The 25,326-nt window shown below is 42.3% G+C and overlaps 2 protein-coding genes across 2 annotated transcripts in view; one reads left to right on the top strand and one right to left on the bottom strand.

Annotated features, from left to right (window-relative positions):
- The window catches only part of LOC139142963 (uncharacterized), a 424,363-nt gene that overhangs the window by 158,078 nt on the left and 240,959 nt on the right, over positions 1-25,326 (bottom strand). The window lies entirely within an intron of this gene.
- Positions 5,874-8,633, top strand: LOC139130664 (3'-5' ssDNA/RNA exonuclease TatD-like). Its single transcript, XM_070696411.1, has one exon. It carries the CDS (start codon positions 6,868-6,870, stop codon positions 8,044-8,046), a length of 1,179 nt encoding a protein of 392 aa, XP_070552512.1. The 5' UTR covers positions 5,874-6,867; the 3' UTR covers positions 8,047-8,633.

Raw genomic sequence — 25,326 nt, 5'->3', positions numbered from 1 at the left:
GTAGTGTGAACAGCGCCCCCAACTGCCTCTTTGGGTTGCTGGGGGATACTGCCGACCCCCCGCAGAGTCAGCGTCCTGGGACCATGTGATCTCCGCATCGGAACACGCCAGATCGACGACTACAGCCATACTAACCACATCGTACAGCTACAAGCTCCGATATTATATATAATATACTCGCTCACTGAGAAGCCAGATACCTAGACTGTCTGAACAGACGTATTATTCCTGTTCTGGAGAGTACATCTTGCTTCACCACGGTGAGTACATATATTCACCCGGCTATCACTTCACTGGCGCTGCGAGCAAAAGCTCCGAACCAGACGTGGGGTGCTAGCCACTTTTTCTAATTTTGCACGAGGCGATTCAGAGTTAGACTCGTCCACCGTGCCGCGGCCCACTGCCCTTGGGTTTAGGGAGTGATCGCCGTAAAAATTTTTAGTTTTTGACTTCCCCAGCGAGCCTTTTCTCTCCCAAGAAGGAGGAGGGGACGGAGGTTTTGGGGTAAGTCATATTTTTGTACGGTGTGGTGCGATCGTACGGCTTTTTTTCTCACGACCATGGGAAGCTACAGTCCGTTAGTGACGCAGCTGTCCAAAAACGCGTGGCATCAAAAACAGTTTACCATCAGAGCAAGTGAGCTCTAACTGTTTCAAAACAAGAAGGGAGACGTGAGTCAGACCCTTCCACACTAGTTTTTATTCATTTTGTGTGAGGATTTTTGCAGCAAATTGCCGTAGGGTGCGTTTTGGAAACGTTCGGCCCTTGCTCAAATTCTCTCACTGAATTTACCCCGCGCCGGGAAAATTCCGTCACGTGACTCAGGATTCGCGCCACAGGTTGGTTCGGCTGTCGCCTGACGGTGCCCCGTTATAGCGTGATTGCATTTGATTCTTTTTGTTGACGTTTATCGTTTTATTTTTGTGTGAAAACAAGGACTATTATTTATTTTCGAGTTTTATTTTCAATAAACATTTTGTTGTTTAAAGTCTAAGCTGGTGTTGCTAACGTCAGCCAGTGGTGTGATAGGGAAGTGTCTGTGTGTGTGCTTGTAAGTATACCGGGCCCTCCCCATCAGTCGCATTGCACAACTTTAGCGCAGGGTGGCGCCCTTCCTAGACCCTTTATAAGCAACTATTGTTTTGTAAGGGAGGAATAGGGTAGTATACCCAGTGCAGTATTTTGACAGATTTTGACAATTGTTGAGCTCAATAAATTTTTGGAAAACATCGTTGTCCATTGGGTTTTAAAGTGCAACCCCACTTTGTGACACTTTGAGCTCCAATACCAGACAAAGACAATTCTACCCAGAAGTCCTCAACTCCAAAAAATTATTACCACCACAATGGAGTCTACAGAGGACAAGATAGACTTAAATCATTGCGACCCAGAAACACTGCTCGTTCTACCTGGGGTCGGAAAGAAAACAGCGAGAGAAATTATGAAACTTAGGGACCAGCCTGGAGGGGTCACCCCGAGGGGGCTAGAGAACATCAGGAATTTTAGACCCCAAGCTGTCTTTTTCGACATGATAACCTATGGGCCAAGGACAGCAGGCGCCCATCGTAGGGAAGGTCACACCATGGGTCATGACACCAGGGGAGGGGATGATTGGGCGACAAAAGCAGCCCAGGACTGGGATGACGAAGACTCCCTAGCGTCAGTCCCCGTCCCTGAACTAGCCCAGAGAGTCGATAGGTTAAGCCAAAACTACGACAACAGCATGAGTAAACGAGCTCACCCAAGGCTTGAATATAAAGACATCGGGGACGAACGACCTCACAGGGAGGTAAGGATGGGACGAAGGGCGAGCCCCTCCCACTATCCATCCGACGATGATTTCCTTTCTGACGGCGATGACTGGCGCCCTCACCGCTCAAAGAGGGGAGAGGGAGAACACCGTCGCCACAGCGCGCAGGCCCGCAGACCAGCGAACGCGGACTTTTCGTCAGGAAGAAAACCAGACGGGTTCTATAAGGAACGTGACGACAACGACGGTGAAGAAATAATTTACCGCTCGGAGAGGCGAAGCCGTCGCATGGACCAACCTTACTCCCTGACTCTAACGCGTACCGCACTCCGCCGCCGCCACCCTATCCCCTGAGTCAAAGGAGGGACTCCCCAGATAGGGAAACCCGCCAAAGACGTAGCAGGGCCAGGGAAAGCGTGAGGAGAGACCAGCCCCATCGGGCGATAGCATGGGGCCCTCCCACAGCTAGAGGGAGCCCGCGCTATAGCACACAGGGGAAATGGTCCGGACTCGATTCCAATTCAGAGGACACTGACGAAGATGTCCCCCCACCTACCCGCCGAGATAGAGAAGCTCCGCTCAAGCGGGTTACGCTACCGAAGACGCTGACTTTCTCGGGAGAAAAGGGGAGGAAGTGGGGCGTTTTCTATATGAAATTCACGAACTATTCAGACGCCCTAGACTGGTCGGATAATGAACGAAAACATTATCTGTGTCGGTGTTTGGGTGGAACAGCTCATGAAATGTACACTTCATTGATAGAACAGCAAGGAAATATCAGTTACCAGCAAATCATTAGCACATTAGCCAAGCACTTCAGTCAATCAGACGTTGCCACCTCTACACCATTGGGGTCGCTCTATCGGCCAACTATAGATTTGATTGACAACTTGAAGGACCAGAATGAACGGCTACAAAGAGAAATAGTACAGTTAGAACAGCTGAACGAGTCTCAGATTGAGGATTTTGCTGAAATCAATGACTCCTTGCAGAAGAAGTATGACCAGTCAGAGGAAGTCAAAGACATCTTGATTTGGGAAAAGGAGGAAGTGACGTCAGAGCTTCAGAAACTTGGGAAAAACTTTGAAGAAAAGCAGAAACAGTGTTCCGTTGTCATCAACGAAAATAAGGAACTAAAAGTTAAAATAGAAAATCTGGAAACTGAACGTCAGGAAGTCTTTCATGCAGAACAGAGGCTGGTCAAGATGAACAACACGCATAAAAGTGAAATGGAAATTCTTGAAAAGAAATTGGAACAGAGTGAGGAGCAGAACAGACAACATCAGCAGCTTCAGGCACGACTTAACAAGACCATTCGGGCGATGTCAAGCGTCAATGATGACACTGTAAAAGCATATGAGCAGAGACTTGAAAATATGGAAGAAGCGAGGAGCAACCTGCAGAAACAAATTGACACATTGAACGAACAGAATGATTTCCTGACTTCTGAAATGACTGCAAGTGAATTAGAGTACAAACATCAAGCCAAAGAATTTAAAGATACCATTCAACAAATGACGGACACATTGAAAGAAGAAGAAAAGTATATTTCAGCCCTCACAGATGAAAATGCTTGTCTTAAGAGACTTGTTGACAGCAAGCAAGAGAAAGCTTCACACTTTGAAGAGGTGACACAGGAGTTGGTTGCAGTAATGGCAGAGCTGGACTTCTATAAAAAGAAATTCAAGAATTTGCAGGAAGAGTTGACACCATTGAAAGAAAAGAGTCGACCTATACAACCCATATTATCCGAGACACGCACTCTTGACATCATCACTGAGCTGGCATCAGAGATTAACAATCTCAAAAGGGAAGCAGAAATCCAAGAAGAGATTATAACATCCCAGAAGTTAGAAATTGAGAAATTGAATGACAGAGTGCAGAAGTCACCATTCATGGAGAAACCATTGGATAATGAGGTTCAGCTGCTAGAACAGTTGCTCAGCGATAAAGCTCAAGAAATTCCGGCTTTCCAGGAAAACAATCAGTTCTTGGTTTCCCAGACACAAGCAAACATCGCTCAAAATGAATGCAGTGATCGGGCTGAAGGTGACGCCAAAGTGGATTGTCAGGCGGCGACACAGGGTGCAACAAACGCTATTGCAGTAGTTCGCCCATCTGTCTCATCAATTACTGATAGTCCCCTAACCGGCAGCGATCACTTAACTGGACATTGGCAAAAAGGGAAGCAGCCTGTTCAAGACCATGCAACTGCGCCCTCATTGTCAAAGCATTTAAACTCCCAAGGGTCATCCAAGAAGGCCTAGGCATGACCCAGGAAACCCCAAAAGGCCTACTGGACCAGACAGGAAACAGTCGAAGTAGATCTGTCGACCTCAAAACAACTGTGAGGAATGCTGTTACCCCAGATATGGGCATATCTACACAAACTGACCTTGAAGGAGGGTGGATAAAGCCACTGGGAGTTGATGGAGTAGATATGGTGAACAGCACTGGAGGTGGGAAGACAGGCCACTCGCCTGGTCTCACCATTTGGAGTAAAATAACTTCTCATAAAGTAGAATACGGTAAATACTATAGAAGTTGTCTAGTGGTGGCAATAATCATAATGTTGTATTTGCTGACCCAAGGACTCTTCACTAATGGCCATGTAACCGTCAAACTGTATCCTGCCATTACCCTGACTAGCCGTTGTGAAAGGAACATCAGTGTTTGCCCCGACTTTGACAAATGGAGAACGACCATGATAACTGTCTGCAGTGGATATACGGCAGTGGTGCATTGCCTACATCACAAGTGGGAAAGACGGGCGATTGTAACTCTGCAAAAGCCATGGGACCCTGGCGGAGCATCATGGGATGGCGAATACAACCACACAGAGGACCCCATGGTGACGACAGTGTTTCATACTCATGCTGATATCGAGCACGGATGGGACAGCGAACATGCGACCTTGAAAATCTACGTAGTGACCCGTAACAGTGACGAATTCGACGGCACGGCAGTTCTTATGGGCACCACAAATGACATCAAGGAAGCGAAACCGAATGACCCTGAGTTACAGTATGTGTACGAGTGGGCAGACAGCGGGACTGAACCCAGTGCGCAGAATGACTGGAATATCAACCTACCCCAGATTGCAGCAGCCATGCGAGCATCCGTAAATCGCAGCACTGGATATACAGCCAACCGACTGATGCTCGGGAGGGAAGTAAACCTGCCCTCAGAGCTGATGTACAGCCAACCATCTGCCAGTTCAGCCGAAGACTTAGGGCAATATGTACAGAACTTGGAACAGACCCTGAAGACCACACACAACACTGCACGCAAGACTCTAAAGACCAACCAGGAGAGGATGAAGCGCGATTACGACCTTAGGATCAACACTAAAGCATATGACCTTGGAGACTGTGTATACATCTTGGACACAGCCACAATCAAGGGAAAGTGCAGGAAGCTTAGTCCTCCTTGGAAGGGCCCTGGAATCGTGGTGGAGAAACTGATGTCGTACCTGTACCGAGTTAAAATCAAACGGCAGGAAACAGTGGTTCACCACGATAGGATGAAGCGGTGCAGGGACAGCGTTCTACCAGATTTGATCCAGAAATATCAGGAGACGGGTAGGAAGGGCCGCACAGATCAGGTCGGTTCGGGAGAGAGAGTTTATTGCGTGTGTGGTAAGCCGGATGACGGCAAATTGATGCTGCAATGCGATGCGTGTTTTGATTGGTTTCATGCGCAGTGCGTAGGGATAGACTCAGCCAAAAGAACGCATCATGGCGAATTCATCTGTCCGCAATGCAGCGATTCCAAAGGTCACTTACATTGTTCTGGTTCTGTTTCCTTGCAGGGAGTTGACCCCAGTACCATGGCACAGCGAGGTCAACTGACCCTTGAGGAAGTTTGGGAGGCCCGACGACTACTCAAGCCTAGAGAGATAATGGGCGCCCTCAGCATCCTGGATATCCATGAAGCTCAGAAAACACTCATCACCCTCTACGACATCGCGAAAGCGAGAGGCAACTGGGGATGGGTGCGGCTCATGCAGGAGGAGGCCGACGTCATGGTTGATGTGCCCTGGATAGTCAAGAACATGCCACACATCAACCCAAGATGAACGTTCGGCCACCAAAACCCAGGAAGCAGGCGCGGTTGACAGCAACACCAACCCTTACGGTATGTGTCGGGACATACGTCTCCGGACTCGTTCTGACCTTACCGTATACAGGGAGGGCATGCCGGCATCGGGGGAGCCCACAGGGCGTACACCACAACCGGTTGGGGAGGCCCAGCCTACTCCCACTGTCCAAGTCAGCGAAGGCATCAATCTGTCCCGGACAGCCGTAACACCTTCGCCAAGGGACCAGGGGAAGTCCACCACCACCACCTGGGCGGAAGCCCCAGAGATTGAAGTCGCCGCTCCGGATTCTGACGACAGCCTCTTCTGCCTGACGTCAGAGGAAGACCCGGAAGGTCTTGGCAGGGAGCCGGTAGTATTGAAGAGTCCCAGAACTACCCATGGGGCGAGACTCCGATTCTCGGTGCTGCAGGGACTGATTTCCAGCAGTCTGCCCCCAGAACCCCAAGGGAACAGGCCAGCACGTCCTCGGATGTGGCCAGCCACCCCAGCGGGGATCAGGGGAGGACTGAACGAGAGCCAGTGACTAGCGCAGAGAGAAGTCTCTCCCAAGGCACAGACCCAGCCAGGTACGTACCACGGCAGCCAAGCGGAGGCAGAGACGTAAGCGGCAGCTTGAAAGATCAGTCACCCTGCAGAGCCACCCGGGTGACGAAGAGACCAACGGCAAGAGGTGCAGGGAGGAAGAGCCTCACTCCAGCTCATCCAAGCGAGCGGGGAGCTACTACGCCGGACGACCGTCCCCCTGCCCTTTCCCGGGATGCCGCTTCGAGTCGAAGGGGATCAAGGAGCACTGCTTCAGAAAACACCTTCCCCGATGCCTCCGCGAAGACCCAGGACGTGTCGACTACAACGCCATCGTTGACCTCCTGGAGTTCCTGACAAGGAAGCTGGTGGGGCCTAATATGCCGATCTTGGCGCTCTACGACCACCTGAAGGTCCGAGCCCACGCCAGGATACCTGAAGGCGCCAAAGTCACCGACACCTGCCGGAAGACTATGGAGGTTTGTGCCACCGGATGAACTGGGACATCCCAGAGAAGCCCCGCATCAACCCACCGAATACTCCGGCTGTCATGGTCCAATGGAGAGTCATGTCGGCTCTGGTACATGACCTTGACCCAGCGGACCGTGACCAGGTACGGCGTTGGACTGGCAAGGGAGCCCAGGAGCGCCCTCGCCCACCAGCAGCAGCCGCCGCCAAAGTGCCAGGGAGTCTAACGATGATCCCAGCAGGTTACCAACGGGAAGCCAAGCCCACCAGGGAGACATCACTTCCTCGCACACAGGTGGCAGCAGCCAGTCAGGGAGCAGAACACCCGACGACGGCCCCAAGGTACGGATGGGAAGCGGAACTTAGCCAGGAATCTCCACTTCCGAAAGCCATGGATTCGCATTTTCACTTGGATCGGACAGTGAAACAACTCAGGAAAGGCAGCCGAGTGACAACGTCAGCTCAACTCGTCTCGGCCTGCCCAAGCGTCCGACCCGAAGTGCCAGTCCAAGTGGTTGGAGGAGTGGAGGTATACTGTGACCCGGAAACCTTCCCCGAAGACCTGACGCGGGAACCAGGGTGGAAGATTGCCATCGGCCTCCACCCCAAAGCCGCCGTCGGAGCAGGCAACCAGGTACTGCAGGAGATCCGACGCCTGGTTGCATCCCCACACGTCGCCGCTCTAGGGGAAATCGGACTCGACAGAACCGTGGGCAGCGACAAGTGGACGAAACAAGAGGACGTCTTCAGGGAACTCCTGAGCATGGCCAACCCCGCCAAACCAGTCATCTTACACCTCAGAGGCGCGGCGGGGGATAAGTACGCCTGTGATACTCACGCCCTGGCCCTGGTAACCGTCAAGGAGATGTGCGACTCGACCAAGCTCATCCATATCCATAACTTCGCGGGAGAGCTGCGCACCCTTCGTAGATGGCGCCAGGCGTTCCGCCACTGCTATTTCAGTTTCTCGGCAATGGTGGCGGACTTCGACGACAGGCAAGTTGAGGCCCTGAGGGACGTCCCCCTGGACCGGATCCTCCTGGAGACGGATTCGCCGTATCTTATGCCACGGCCCGACCAGCGATACAACACCCCCGCATACATCGGTGACGTGGCGCAGGAGGTCATAAGACATCGAGGTGGAGACATCAAGCGCCTCCTGCATACGGCCATGAGCAACACCCGCTGTCTCTATGGGGACTAGCGAGGTCCAGGAAACCTGGATTGGAGCGGGACTCGTGCCCGGGAGGGGACTTCACAGACCCCAGAGGGTGCGCACCCTGAAGACCAAACCAATACAACCACCCATCCAAGGAGGGAGCTACTCTGGTGACACCCTTGGTGACGGGAGCAGCACCGGTGTGAAATATTCTCACTGGGAAGCCTTAGGAGAAAATAGCCGCTATCCCTTTCTCTCTGTCTTTTTCGTTTGTTTGTTTTGTTTCCTTCCAAGCGGTAGATGCGGTTCCCACCTGTTTGATAAAACGGGGGGAGTGTAGTGTGAACAGCGCCCCCAACTGCCTCTTTTGGTTGCTAGGGGATACTGCCGACCCCCCGCAGAGTCAGCGTCCTGGGACCATGTGATCTCCGCATCGGAACACGCCAGATCGACGACTACAGCCATACTAACCACATCGTACAGCTACAAGCTCCGATATTATATATATATATACTCGCTCACTGAGAAGCCAGATACCTAGACTGTCTGAACAGACGTATTATTCCTGTTCTGGAGAGTACATCTTGCTTCACCACGGTGAGTACATATATTCACCCGGCTATCACTTCAAAATTTTCAGTTTTTCCAACAATACTCAAACGCATGTATGTTACTTAAAAATGGTTCAAGCTAACCGATATGCTTTGAGGAAAAAACACAGCCCGTTTTAAATCAATGACTTTGCAAAGCTTCCACGGAATATGCAAAACAAGCTTACGTTGATTGTGGCTGCTGTGCATTCCAAGACGTCGGTTGCAACTTGCATCATGACCCGTGTATAGATGCTTTTCAATTGACGTCACGAGGTCAGGTCACGAGGTCATCCGCCATCTTGTGGGGCAACCCGCACCGCTCAGTGAATCAACAACGTGTACACGTGTGTGTGGGTCTTTTGTTTACCTTCTCGTAATCGATGCCGAACGCGAACATTTTGCGTAGTGGTCGGCAGCTATAATCGATCTGTCGGCCTGAGGCCCAACTATCCTATCATACAGTTAAAAAATTATCGATTACCCAGATGAAAGAACAAAATTTTTGTCCATGAAAAGGCGGAAAAGTTGGATCTGTGCTATCGGTCGGAAGGACTGGACGCCATCGAAGTATTCCAAACAAAGTCAGCTCGGACCATTTTCTGACAGGTATTATTGCTGTTCCTATTTTATATCAACAATTACCTGCACAAATGTGAACATGTTTAATGGTGACTCGATTATTTGACTGATCGCTCAGCAAATAATACTGCTTTGCATCAGTGCATACATTCCCGCTAGCATGATACGAATGTTCAACTTTCTGCCATTTTGCATTTGCCGTTCAGCATTCTTTGATGTGACGTACTCCGTCGGGACACCAGCGACGTGCACACATTTCTCTCTGTCGTTTTGCTTTAATTCTACACGAAAGCTTGCTTGCAGCTTGCCATTTACTCAGTTAATGATATAGGATAATACCAGTTGGCTTGGAATAATATCATACTCCGATAAACGTCCATGGCCTGGCTTTGAGTATACTGCTTTGCAAAATAAATCGTCTTATCAATTCACTGATTCTCATATATGGCCAAAAGTCCTGAACTGTAACTTACAGAAGTTCCTATTGCATTTCATTAAGTTTTGTAATCTAAAAATTGGTCAGTACATAGAATTGAATGAAATGTTTTCATTTCGTGACTGAACAGTGTACCAGGTGAACACTAAGTGTACCTTCCTTTCTTTCCTAATAAGAGAAACCATTTATGTTGTATGATGAAAGACACCCAAACTGGCCACCCTCTTTATACCTTTGGAAACCATCTGGACTTAAAACCATGTTGGGTCTATCATTTGGGCAAAAGAAAAAGTGAATCGATAGGAATGCTTTGCCATTTGATGAAGTACACAGTGATGGCATGATAAAATTGCATTGTTTATTCTTTCTACCTAATGTCTGTTTGTCATTGTCAAGATTGTAATATACTACATGTAGTATTATGTCCTGTTAAAGTTTATTGACTTATTATACTGCAAGAAAATGTCCAGAAGAGTGAATCTATTTAATTGCAGGTTGTGTTTTGAATACAGTAGTACTTCATATCAGAATGGATTTATATAAATTACCATGTAAAAGTCAAGTATGGGTGTGATGTTTGTTATCACATGCGATATGTCTGCCACAGCAATAGTTTACTATTTCATGTTCTGTTAAAGAAAGTGTTCACTTTGTTTTCATCTTTTTGAATAGCTATCAGACCTATTCAACACCAATTTCCTCTGAACAAGTGTGAAATCACCATTGGTGATTTGGTTTTGATTTATTCATAAAGCATCTTCACCAGCAAAGGGTGTTCCTTAAGGCAGAGTCTCTCCCTCAAAACAGTCATTGGTAAAACATGTACAATAGTTTACATAATTGGTTTTGTGTTTTTCTGTTTCCTTTCAGATATGACAGAGCGATGAACAGACAAAATAAGAAGACTGAACTGGAAGAATGTTCATTTAAAATAGAAACCTATCTCTGTTTTCTATTGCTAATCATACACCAGAATTGTTTGAGATAGAAGAAGCCTTCTCTATTTTCTATTTCTAATCACATACCAGAATTGTTTGAGATAGAGGAAGCCTGTCTCTATTTTCTATTTCTAATCACATACCAGAATTGTTTGAGATAGAAGAAGCCTGTCTCTATTTTCTTTTTCTAATCATACACCAGAATTGTTTGAGATAGAGGAAGCCTGTCTCTATTTTCAGTTTCAAATCACATACCAAATTTGAGGTGGTATATGTCCGACTCTGTGCTCCGACTCTGTGCTGCAGGTAAAATTTTAGTCATACAATGTTGGAGAAGACTGTCTCTGTTTTGCATTTCAAATCTCATAGTATACCATAATTGTGTGGTAAGGAATGTCCGTCTCTGTTTTGTATATCTAATCACATACCTTAATTGTTGTCGTTCGGATTAGGCTGTCTGGTATACACTCTTATCAGAAGTAAGTGAGAGTAAGAATTAAGGGATTACCACTGGCTTAGGACACATGAAGACATAAATTCTGTATTACTTATCACATTCAATACAATTCTGAAAGGAAAAACACATCCATATTTTACATTGTCAGGAACATTGGTAATTTATTTCACAGTGACATTCAAGTTTCAGACTGCCAAACAAGACTGTCAATTTTAAAGGTTACAACTTTTTTAATGTAGGCATTGACTACAACAAATTGGAAGTTACTGTTCACTGACCATGAGAAATATTTACAAATTGACCTTAGTACTCTGAAATATTTATATTGACATAATTCAAGAAATAGTCTTTATAGAAAGAAAATCATGTTTCAGAAAAACAACATATTTTTCAGGGGTACATGTATGCATTGAACATTACCAAAATCAAACTGTATTGCACTTTGTTTTAAAGCTAAATCAGTGCAAAGTGTATGTCTTCTAAGCTTTCAAGCTGAAGTACAATAAAGAAAAGCTTTTACAAATTACATTATTACAGTTGCATTGTATGACATCTATATTGCAATATAAAGTTTGAATATGACATACAGTATTGCTCATCTTGTGAACTGTTGATGACGATAGAAAAGTGTACTCTTCCATTGTTAACAAGAAAAAGATACTTGTGCTGACCCATACATGTGACAGACTGAATGATTGTCACTGCTTGCAACAATATTGAAGCGTTCACATTGTAACCAAGACCCATATCAGCTGGACTCGGAGACATAGATTTTCCTGTGCAATGTGGCAATGATTTGACACACATATTGTTTCCAGCCATAATAATGTGGCTGAATATGAAAGACCACCAAATGCAAAAAGTGTGATAATGATTTGACACCAAGCCATAAGAATATGGCTGAATATGAAAGACCACTTCATTGCAAAGCTGTGATAATGATTTGACACCAAGCCATAATAATATATGAAAGACCACTTCATTGCAAAGCTGTGATAATGATTTGACACCAAGCCATAATAATATATGAAAGACCACTTCATTGCAAAGCTGTGATAATGATTTGACACCAAGCCATAATAATATGGCTGAATATGAGAGACCACTTCAATGCAAAGAATGTTGTAAAGATCTGACCTACGGAAGCAATTTTATTACACGGCTATATATGAAAGACCATCTCAATACAAAGAGTGTGGCAATTTATGTGACCTGCAGAAGTATATTTCATGAGAATGAATGTGAAAGACCATTGCAATGCAAGGAAAGCTGTGCTCTCCCTGGCCTTTCGAAATTTTTAGTAAATTTACGAATGCGGTTCAAAAAATATTAGTAAGCACAAATGATTTTAAGGGGATAGAAATGATGAATGATTTCATTATGGACAAAGAAAGTGAAAATTCCTTTTTAGTTTTTTTAACAATGAACACTCTGTATTGATAAGCATTTTCAAAAGACCCATTGAATAACAGTACATCATGGGTCATGAATGCTTGCAACATTGAAATTTCTTCCTTGTCTCAATAAAGTGTGTCATTTTGGTCAACCGGCCAATGAATGTTATTCAATTAATCGATCTTTATTACACAACATAACATTTTCAAGTATATTGTGATACAAATTGTAACTCCCTTTGTGTGTGTAGTCAGTGGTTGATGATTATATATATTAATATATGAAGTGGCTATTGATATTATCAGTGTTTGCACAAGTTTTAGATTCTAGAAAATCTGTCCCCTGTTTTTCATTTTGGAAAGCTCTGTTTCTTTGAAAGTATGCATATCATCCACAGGTACTAGGTGGTGCCTCTCTAGCTGCAGTCATTATGCCATGTTCATCTCTAAAATTCTTTTAAAACAACCACTGATCAGAACATTTGGCAGTCTGTGGTTTCGCACAAATTTTGTCTCATTATAACTGCAAACTGAGACTGGTGATCCTGCTAATGTTTTCTTAGAGTTACACTTTTAAAACGCTGCAGATGATCGTCATTTATTTTTTTGTCTGGATAAACTTTTTCGTCATGGGACTGTGCACAGCATTGTCTCTGGATCATCAAAGAAAACTATCAGTATTCATAACATTTGCTGAGACAGTTTCTTGTAAAATGTTTTGAAGGAAACCTATTAAAATTGGCAAGCTGACTGATTTCCGGCTCGCTTCTTCCCTCATGCACAGATCTCGACAAACACTTTGCGGTACATTGTTCAACCATGGAGGTAGCAGAGATTTTAACCATGCGCGGTCCGGACTGTAGTTCGACTGTCTTTCAGGCTGACTGTTCTTGATCTCTTCTCGGCGGTTTCATTGTTTCGTATTTTTTCATATCAGTTGCTGTTTTTATGCCCAACTTTCTTTCCCAGCTGAGGATACTATCCATCTAAAGCATTTGTAACTGCCTGCTTCCCTCGATCCGCTTCGACCTTCCATTCGGAAAGTTGACAGCATGTGAGTGTTTGGGTGTCTCGAAACTACCGTAATGCATGACACACCAGTATGAGAGTACACGACCCGGGGATCTTGAAACCTTTTCGCGCATGCTCATGTTATCACAGGTCAAAGTCCAAAGCTAGCTATCACCATGTGTCGATGCGCATATGATAGGGGCAGAGTAGTTTTTGAAAGACGAGATATGACAGTATTTCCCCGGAATTCATAATCTTGACCGAAAATCAGGCTTCAAAAATGACAAAATTGTTCGTAAATGGACAATCGGGCATTTATTTTTTTCGTAAATTTTCATTTTGTTCGTAATTTACAAACGTTATGAGCGACAGCGAGAGCACAGGAGTGTGAAATATTGTGAAAACATGAAGGAAAGTCATAAAAACACACAGGAAATGCAGTGTCAGAAACAATTTTTATGATAATAAATTGTTTTTACCAACACGTTTGAAAATAAATAGTTTCTGGCGTGATTAGAAAAGTCCATTCCAAGTATTATGGAGTCTACGTCATGTGATTGTACGTGAGGCAGTTTATATGCATAGAATGTGGAAGGTATATCTTCAGTCATGTTGAAGTATAAAATATGAAAGACCATCCACATGCAAGGAATATGAAAACATAGGGCCAAAGTCCCTGAAGCTACAATAGACATGGATACAAAATTAAGTATTTCCTGACTGTATGAAATTATCTCACTTTAATAGGTCATCCTAGGGACTTGTAAACCAAATGTTAAAGCTGTCTGACCAGCGGTTTTGAAAAAACAAGCAACTAAACAGTTGACAGAGCTCTGCTGTGTAATATGTAGAGAATACCTTTTGTGACACATGTATTGATGAAGAAGGTGGATATCTTTCATTAACACTGTAAGTGAGTTCTGTTGAATAAGTTGAGACTGTACATACTCAGAGAAAGCACACTGAAGAGACAAATGTTTGAAACTTAAGAAGTTCAAGGTCATCAAAAGCATTATAAGGATCATGTAACTTTCATTGCACTGTTTACACAGATTGCACAATTGCTATAAATAGCACATGAGGAATCTTACAGCCAAGCTTTACCATAAAAACCCTATCACTTTGACCACTCTTTTAATTGACCACTCTATTTTTTTCCTCAAAAAGTAATTTTATTTTATCCTTACCAAGTCAACCATAAATGGAAATTAGAACTTTCTCTATCTCTATCTCTATTGACTATTTTGAGCAATTTCTTTTAGATATTAAACATACTGGGCACAATAAATGACGGTTCAGAATATGTCAAAGTTGGGATTCAGGAAAGTTGCCTTTACATGTTTTAATCCTCCAAGATGGTAAGCATTTCACTATGAACTGTCAAAAAAGGTTGAACTTTCTGATAATCCTACATAAAATTATTTTGGCTTTGATGATTTCCTAATTAATTCAATTATTTAAAATCATATTAATTATTTTTTTCTGGGTGAATTGATAGGGTTTATACAGTACATGAATTACATACAGTGCAAGTCAAATTTTGACCAAAAATGACAAAAAAATTCCTTAAAAATACACATTTGCATATTTCATCACAATTTGAACAAATCTAAGTTGTGTTACCCCTAGGGACCTGTATACCAAATAACAAAGCTGTCTGACCAGCGGTTATGAAGAAGAAGATTTTTTACCAAAAACACCTTTTTTGGCATTAATTTGCCTATTTTCAACAATATCAAAAAATTAAAAAAAATAGTTTCTCAAAATCATATTTTTAATCTACACAACAAATATCAAATTAGTAAGTACTGCGGTTCTCAAGATATTTGAGTGGACGGACGCCTCACAAACGGACATACATACATACATACATACATACATACATACATACATACATACATACATACATACATACATACAGACTGACGACGGACGCCGGACGGATACCCATCCCAATAGCTTCTATAGACTATAGTCTATAGTAGCTAAAAATGATGTTAATTTTACGATTGGACAGGAGAAGCAAGACATCACATACTGTCGATGTTTTGAAAGACTGTTGTATGCAAAAAGTATGGAAAGATGTTATGCAAAGTCATCACACCCATCCACAAGTATATTTACATGAACTAAAATTTGGTTTGATAAAAATCATGAAACTAATGCAAAATGGTAAAGCTAAAAATTAGACTATTTCTTTGACGGCTTGAACAAAGGAAGTTTTCGACAGTTTGGGCAATACCAGTTACCGTTTGATGCTCTCATATCTTTAACACATCTGAAGTGCAAACACTCGTATGGACAATTCTGGTTATCACAGTCTATCACAGCACCATCATCTGGTCTGTACGGAGTTTGACAATTCTATTTTCATCTTCATCATTACAGAATTAGTGGATTATGATGTTCCCCCTCCATTACTGGGCCCACACTGAAATTCTGAATCAACCAATGTAACATTCTTAGATGGCTCAACAACTGAGAATCGCCGAGAATATAGTTTTCCCACTAATTCAGGTAAAATGGAATTTTTAAAGAAAAATTGTGATGACTGAACTATATTCTGACAAAATTAATGATCTATACTGATTCTCTCAATATGAAAATCAACTTTTGTCCACACAATAAAATCACAAAATTCTCTTTCACATACAAGTAGCTGACACTGTACTTGATAGTAATAATTATGTGACCTTTTCAACCTCAAATTTGTCTCATGGGTTTCCAGGCAAGACTCATGGTCAAGCTTTTTATCTCTACTACAATATGGACATTTGATTTCAATACACACCTCACCACAACAATCACATATGGCAATTCCATCAGGAGAGGCCCCCATAAATGGAAATTTTGGATTGATAACAAAGCCACTATCCCTCATGATAAAGTTTTCATGACTTTCCTTCATGTATTCAACATATGTTTCTCTGGCTTCACTCTCATGCTCACAACCCCAACGGGTTGCCTTTGTACTAAAGGAATTGACACTGGGGTAACAGATACATTTAATTAAACTCTGTGAGGGGTTGGTAGGTGAAGTGTGGCAGACTGTCTTTACTCTTGATGCAGTTACCCTACCAGTTTGAAATCGGTGTCATTCCCTACTTCTTGCCTGGTCACGTGTGCACTCCTCAACATTTTTGGCTTCCTCTTCACTGACAGTTACAGTGTCCAATAAATAATCACAGTGCTTCCGTAGGTCATCTTTATTCACGCTGACAAAATTATCATTGCGAAGTTCTGACAAAACTAAAGGGAACGTCTTGTCTAACGCGTTGCGGATGTCATGTCCAGCATATTTTGCCATTTCTGGTACCAACGACAGGACGACAGACTTCGTGCTGGTAAAACTTTTTGACTTCGTCGGGGGTGGACAGTGGTATTTCCGAAAACTTCTTCTCGGTGTCGGTGTACTTGTGTCTCCGGCAACGGCTGCGTCAAGCTTTCTTTTCTTGGTCTTGGCGGACGTGAAGTCTATGTCTCGTACCCTTTTCCTGCTGACTTTGTTAACACCGGTGGGCAGCAACCATTACGCATTTTCTTCGGTGACGCTTCTTGATCTCTGTAGTTTCACAGTGGCTTCGATGGCAAACATAAGGGCACCGACATGACTACAAGTCTCACCACGACAAGCCATACAAGTACAGTGTCCGGCGAGAATTTCTCCCCTCTTCTCGGCAATAATCCAGGGCTGCAGCTGTGCTTCGTTCATACGTTGTGAGTGACGTACCTTGGATGTTGTTTCCGTTAACATTTGCAAACCTGATGTTGCTCACCCAGCCGCTAACAAAATAGCTATAGGACTGGAGAGATTTGTACGCCTTGAGGTCTTCCAAGATGTAGGCACTCTGTGAGTAGACAAAATAGTTTTTACGATGTCGGGAGATGTAATATCTGGCCACTCGGTACTCACCAACGTCGTCTGACGACCAATAACTTTTCTGGAGCTGGTACGGGTCTGGTTACCAATTACTCTGATTTTCTCGAGATATTTTAGCTCTTGAAACACTATCGAGACTATCTAGGTAGTCAGTGAAACACCGCTCGGCCTTATGTTAACTAATTATCACTTCCGGGTTCACTCAAACGGTTAATGATTGTTTTGAATGCAGCTCTCTGGAACGCAACTCTCCAGGTCAGCGGATTTGAATGCGTTATGAATATGTGAGTTGCCCCACAAGATGGCGCCGGGGTCAAATCTATGACGTCATTGCAAAGCATCTATATGTGGTGGCGAATAGCTATCGTTGAGGTACATAACCAGTTCTTGCTTGCGAAGTAATTCTTCATCGCTGACGGAAGCCATTACTGTTGACTTGTGTCGGAGTACTGAATCGTAAGCGCTGATACGATCGTCAATAACGCCTCGTGCTTGGCTACGGTGCGAAGGCCAGTGGAATTCGGAATTTTGCGCTCAGAATTTCGCGCCCAGCACAGCAGTATTAATACGCAACTGCCTAAAGTGAAGGGATGGGGATTCCACTACCCAGTGGTCCCTTTAGATTACGATTAACCAACAAGTACTATAATTCCTACATATGTCACGGAGATATAATATCTATAACGAAGTTTAAACATTGGCTTGATGAATCATTGTGTAAAATTGAACTATTTTAAAGTGTAATGTTACAAAGGGTGAAACGACGGTCAAAGGTTAAGGACTTCCTCCTTGTACGCTGTTTTGGTAATTTGAACGGCCGTCTGAATATCAGTTGCGTTTGCTATGGCTTGTGTATATTTTTGGCGCATTCAGGGGCATAGAATAGAACATCCATTTCAAACATGTCCTTATTAATAAAATGCGTCGGACTTATCCCAGGATCAAGGCTATGGCCTGGCAAAAATTAAGGATATGCCTACAATCCGGGCCTACAGAATATAGCATTGATCGCGATTTCAGGTTTGTTAACTACAGCACGCGCGCATTCGGCCAAAGTTTGTTGTTGGATGCGTGACTCACGGTTGTGGTAGCTTAAGTCTGAGCCATTAATTATAGTGGGTTTTTACTTTCGTCGTTGTCTTGGGAAATGTTGACAATCCGACGTATAGGCCCTACATTTAATTTTGCATGTTAGGCCTAGGCCTAATGAAAGAAAAATGACGTCATTTGAGATCAACGTTTTTTATTGTCAATTAATTCCTTCAATTTGTTTTGATATTTATGTGCCCACAGACTTCAAGCAAGTCCATGTCTTTTGTTCAATTGAAAACTCCATAAAATTGTATCGCCCAAAATTAAAGCTTATCAATCTGTTGCACTGAATGCGCATGGTCCTCCCTAGGCCTATCGTGCGAAAGGGCTGTCAAGTCGTGACGTGATGTCAAAAATTCTGGTTTAGAAATTAACCAGTGACTGATGATGACAATGGCTTGAAAACAGACCGATTAATTTCTTAAAGTTGAATGGTTTAAACTCAAACCATGCCCACAAAGTTGCCACTTGTGGTTGGCTTAAAGATGAGCCAATGAATTTGTAGGTATATAAACAACCAACGATGCCAGTGGCTCAAATTTAAACCGATGAATTATATTGTCACTGGCTTAAAAAGAAGCCATTCGGCTTAAATTTATACCATGACGGGCTTGATAATAAGCCAGCAATGCATTGGTATGAATACACGCCATCCATACTCTGTGTGGTGGTGTGACTTCAAACCATAAAGTGGATTTCAGGCAAACCGAACTTCTACACACTGGTTCACCCGCAAGCCACCTACAAACCAAGTGGTTATATTTCAAGCCAGAAGAATTTGCAGTGTAGGAATAACTTTCTTACATTCATTTGATACAAGTGAAATATGCTAAAATTTTCCCGAAGCTGGTCATTCGACGTGATATTTTTCGTCAAAGTATTTCAAGGCATCTTAGCTTTAACCTTGTGAACTAATTATATTCGAAAATGTCGGTTTTAAAAAATATAAATGTTGTACGTTACCCAGAAAAGAAATAACATAGGTCATTTATCACTTCGAAGAGCAAATTATGACTTTAGAAAAACTAAAACCGCCACTGAAAACGAAGAAGCAATATACGACAGTATCGACGACTGACAAAGACTGTGCGTGACTTTTACTGAACTACATAGCCAAATATCACAAATGCTTAAAACGTCAACATGTTTATATTTCTGCGACCTTCTTCAAATCAATTCAATCACAGACGAAAGACTGATTCAATGCATCGTCTCTGGAAAGTGTAAAGATAAAAATAACAAATGATGACCTGCTGAATTAGTCTTTTCACAATGAAATAGCAGAAAATGTCTCGAACTTAACCCTTTGCACCCTGACTCCCTTGTACTCTATGACGTCATCGGACATTTCTGTCCGAGCCGGGTTCAAACAGAAAGTCGACCGCACACGTGCAGTTTCGACGACCAACCCCTTTAACAAAAAAACGTAAAGACACGATTAAGATACACGTAACACACACGACCTTTCAGCTGTTTTACATTGCAAAAGAATCAAATATCATAAATATCACGAATCTGGTTCTATTGATAATATCATATCACATGATAGTTCTTCATTACCACACAAAGAATATTTTTTTTCAAAATGTTACCATGTAATTTACCATCTCTTGTTGAGCACGTTTCGGCATATGTAAATATGAAAACACACATGGTGTGAGAAAGTAGGCCCTGGTTTCAAACACAAAATACCACTGTAACGCACTTCAAATACAAAAAAAACTTATTGAGCAGTTAACCGCGACAAAAAATTATAATTATCTGTACATTGCCAAGGGTTAAAATGGACAAAATGTCACATATGTAGCTGCTAAAATTGATAATATCATGACATATGCTAGTGTCTTCATTAAACTTTATATGTAAATAATGAACAAAGTTTCCTTTACATACTACTCTAAATATACTGATTTTTAACCCTGCTATGTTGTGAAAGAGTGCTTTTGAGATAATGAGTTTAACAATAAGTAACTTTAATTAGATTTAAATTCAAAAGTCTCTCTTTCTATCTGTATAGATGTGACAACATAGAGTTGAAATGCAAAACACATTCGGCCTAAGATGTAAATTATTGTTGAACGTCGGTAACAGGAGTGCTGTAACTAATCCACGTCAAGAAACGACAATTCTCAATGATGAAGACAAGCGCATTTTTATACATAGGTTGATCGGAGTGGAGTTGTCTATTGAAAAACTTGCGTCACTGTACCGTAGCCTTAATCTGAAACGTCACTGTTAACTTTGTAATGAAATGTTCTCTCTTTACACACTCCAAATAAGTCTATATATTATTACATGCCTCGAGGTGAATGCAAATCAGTGCACTGATTTTGAATAGGAACATCCGGGATGTTAGCGGGCCGTGAACGATGTACTGACCGGTTTCAATGGTTACCCGGGCCAGTGAAGCCTTTCGATGTTTACGACGTCAAAGTAGACGCTTAACGCTAGATGTAAAATATCCATGCGCGCACTGCTATTTTGACTTTCGTTAAAATCTGTTTGATGCTGGTCGATAATGGTAAAATTGTTTGAAAATGCCCTGCTTGTAACTAAATGTCATATAGCATTAACAGTGAAGAGGCATGTAATAAAAATATTATTGCCTGAATACATGGGTTTATGTGCCCTCGCAGCAGGAGACAATTTGCCCTCCTGGCGTCGGGCAAATTGTCACCTGCTCTCGGGCACCTAAACCCATGTATTCAGGCAATAATATATATTGTTGAATGGTACGTGTTAAGTAAATTCTCATACTCATCTGTACAATGAATTTTTTATGAAAACATTCTACCTTAAAATCTACAAATCAATATAAGAGTGATCATCGTTCAATTAATTGTATAACTTGAAGTACTTGTTCAATTCTTTCTCGAATCTCTCGCACGATTCCTTCAAAGTTACAGACTCTTTTAGTTGAGCCTTTATACGCTGTGCTATTTTAAATTGTGCAGTGTAGTTGTCAGTACACGTAGAACATCGATGATACGGTCTCGCCATGTATCTATATCACCCTCAAGATCAAAATCATTAACGCCGACATCGACAATAATTGATTTAGCTTCGGCTGGGAATTCCTTTCTGATAAACTGAGCTAATCCAGAGTTAGCTGTCATCAGAACAGGTACTCCTGCCGCCATCGCTTCTAAAACTGGCATACCGAACTGCTTTGTTTAAAGTGCTGTTTATTTTTGTCCTTTGTTCCACACCATGGTAGCCGTATTTTAAGATATTTATCCTTTGCAGACAATTTGTTGTTTTGATGACATCATAATATTTGATTGGGGCACCTTTGATAATGTAGGATGGCGGTTTCTCGACTATATCGTGGTATGCCTTTGAGACACGGCTAAACGCTGCTGCAATGAATATGTTACGCTCTTCCAGATTCCCGACACCAACCATGTGTTCGTAACTGAGAATTTGTTTTAAGCTCGTTTCTCCTGGCAAAGTCATGTTTATGTCGAAAAAGTCATCCTCGGCAAACGGAAGATATTCAAGATGATTAAATTGTTTAGAAGCAGCTTCAAAAGTTGTGCTTAAAGTAAAGAACACTTTCAGGCCTACAGAAAAAAAACGGCATCAGCTTTTTCGGCCGCTTTTATCGTGAGACTTTCCCATTCTTCATATATTTCAGGTTGGTATTCAACAGTTACTTCAGAAATATCATTATTAAATCACTGGGAAAACACATAAAATAGCACGATTTTCGTCTTCTCGCATTTCTTATATATGTGCACTTCCCACAACTCATGAGTTTTGTAACAAGAGAAATTAAATGTAAAATCGGTTTACGGATCAAGTAGCTATATTTTATCATCTATTTTCCGTTATTTACGCTCTATTTAGAAGATAATTATAGTTTCTTGTTCTAACCTAAAACACGTACTGAAACTCCGACTTGTCAGTGTAGCGTTTATGTGATTCATGTTCAATGGTATTTTTGACAAAAAACTTTAGTCCAAGCGAGAATTCGTGTTGTATGCTGTACGTAATGAAATATTAACACGATTGGAACTAATTTGGGATAATTGGATGGTGAAGTAAGGTCGTTTTAACCTGCAAATGTAAGTTTATCTGCTTTTCCTTTTACGTTACACACTTGTTTTTATGAGTAATTTGTAATATTGCAACATTCAGTTACATTGGACCTAACACTTTTGAGAAATTTGAGAAATTTGAAGATCCAATTATCCCAAGTTGTCGCCCTCAACAAAATTAATGACATTTGAATTCGTCATTAAATTTGCCAAAACTCAAATTTTCTCTCATGTCATCGCATGCATACTGACCCTACCGAACGAAACGACCTTAGCGAGCAAATGCCCGGAAATGTGGAAGAAATGTTAGCCAGGCTTGAAGAACTGAGAAGACCTACCCTGTGTTACACGGCCCTGCTCCGAATAAATAGTCATCGCCTGCATGTTATGGTGATGTGTACTCACTGGTTGGTGTTAGAGTAGAAGAAGCTTGCGAGGCTCCAACTATTGCAAAATTTTTGTCAAGAGCTTATTATAATTCGGCATCTTAACTTTGCAGCATGATGAAGTTCCTGAAAATCTGCAACCACGAAATTCTGTTTTGTTTTTTGACAATTTTAGCACGTCACCGTTCATTTCGATGACAGTGAAATTCCGCCAATTTAAATATTACATTTCAGAAAATAATGTCAAGTTTTTGACTAAAATTAATTTTTATCATTGATACCAAAACTGAGGTTTTTACCCCAAATATACACCCACTTAATCATTTGAGCAAAATACTGCTACCACACGAAACTTTAGAATCTGTGCTTTTTGAAACTATATAGTATCAAAAAGGTTTCCTTTTCGTCTTTAATGAGAAGTATTGTGTTGAAAAAACTGTGTTGGCAACATGCTAGCAACGGTACAACTGTTAGAGGCCACTTATGGTAGCGAGACACCCCCTCCTCCCACACAGATCTATACATTGCAAGATGTGACTATCAGAGCCAAGAGTCACAACTAGCCACATCTATCAATATTAATAAGTTCAGGTTATCTCATTGCTGTCTGACTAATTACACCGGAAAGTCAATGTAGGCTCTTACGTTAGAGTGAGTCCCTATACCTTTTAGCTGACAGCATTTTCAACTTGAATTTACATTTAGCTATTGTAAAAGGACTTTCCTTCTACCCAGCAAATTATATTGCATCGTGGGCGCGATTTACAAACCCCGAGGTAAAAGTCCGAATTCGCTCTTTTTATTTACCTATTTACTACCATTGTGATTTTTCCACCCTGCAGAGCGACGAGAACATGACGAAAGAAACCATAAGTGCCCATTTTTTGAGGTTAACATGACCAGACGTACCACTGCATTATGAGCCACGCTTTCCATACATTTCACGTCACTGATACTCGCGCGATTTCGAGAGTTTTAGCATTATTGGCTTCCACCACGCCACCATTTTGGATTTTTGCAACCACTAATGTGTGTGCTGCGAAAACGCTAGGCTAGCTCTAAAACTATAAATTTTTCTAGGCTAGTGTGCATGTCTGGTATTAAAATTGCCGTTGAACTGATCGAGAATAAATATCGGCCATTGCGTTTCGCATGAAATTTAAACAATTTGTTTCTTGGGGATTTCCCTAAATACTAATCCGAGCCACTCAGAGACAAAGGGAGTCTACGACGGTTAGTCTGGTTCCCTAACCCATTTCTAAAGCTTGCTGCCCTGTTAACGAAAAAGGGTCAGGTATTGGCTAATGTTTCAGTCAGAATTTTGACTACGTATTAATGGCACACTCACCTGACAAGATGATGTGATCAGCATATTTGTACAATGGCAAGCTCGGAAATTAGATGACGGAACATCGAACGTTGAAGTTGTTCGCACAGCTTCTCTTTTAAGCATTCGACTCTGTTCTTCTATGAAGGTATTTAGTGGTGAAATGATGATTATCGTCAATAATGTTAGTCCTCAGACGTGACCTGGTGACCATAGTGACCTTTGACATGTATTGCAATGACTCAAAAATATTTTGTTTCATTGTTAATACAATGTCGACAAAGGATGCTTGGTTCGGAAAGTGTGGAGGCAAAATGAAGCGATGGATATACGAAATCTAAATTCAGAGGTAGCTTCAAGTTGGAAATAAATACATCGTAATTTGTGCACTCGTACTATTGACCAATGATATAGTCAAGCTTACCTGACCATACCTGACCTGTATTCGTAATGGGTCAGGGAACCAGACTATACAACAGGAACTCAATACATTTTTGTGGAGATTTTGCTCAGCTCCTAGGTGTTAAAAACAGTCGGCTTGCAATGAGGTCTCAATCGAAACTTTGTTATGGTGTATTATGATGTCTAACATAAACACCTGGCCAGTAAGCAGGTCTACAGGTCATACAAATGGTGAGAACAGCTACTTTGACCAATTAGATACACGTTTCGGGAAATGTGTAAAATACAGTGAGCTGGTCTTACATTTGCGAGAAAAAGACAATCCCAACAAAGCCAATTTCTGCGTGAGGAAAAGTTGTAATGAATATCTTACACAAACGGCAAGCAATCCGCCGGCATCGTCGGTCTTAAGTTTGGAAATTTTGCCACAATATATATTTTGCTACAATGCTGTTTATGCAGTGCAATGCACAGCAGTCATTCTTTAAGTGTGTTAAACCTAAATAAGACAGTCTTTTAAGATTTATCGTGAATATACATGACTGTAGAACTCTGCTAACAGAACTGACTTTATTATGCATTTCAGCTGATATACAGTATTCCAACGATGGATTCACTACGCGTGTACAAAATCGTATAACTAATGATTCTGCAGGCAATATATATGTTGCAGACGACTCAAGGAAGTATTAAATCACATTCAATACATTGCATGACTTGCACGCTATACGTCATGTTACCTTCAAATAGAAGAAGCGACGCTAACAATTGACTGTTACTTATGACCAAA

Source organism: Ptychodera flava, chromosome 1 (genome assembly GCF_041260155.1).
Source record: "Ptychodera flava strain L36383 chromosome 1, AS_Pfla_20210202, whole genome shotgun sequence".
Lineage (NCBI taxonomy): Eukaryota > Metazoa > Hemichordata > Enteropneusta > Ptychoderidae > Ptychodera > Ptychodera flava.
The sequence above is the reverse complement of the archived record's forward strand: the minus strand, read 5'-3'. Positions and strand labels throughout refer to the sequence as shown.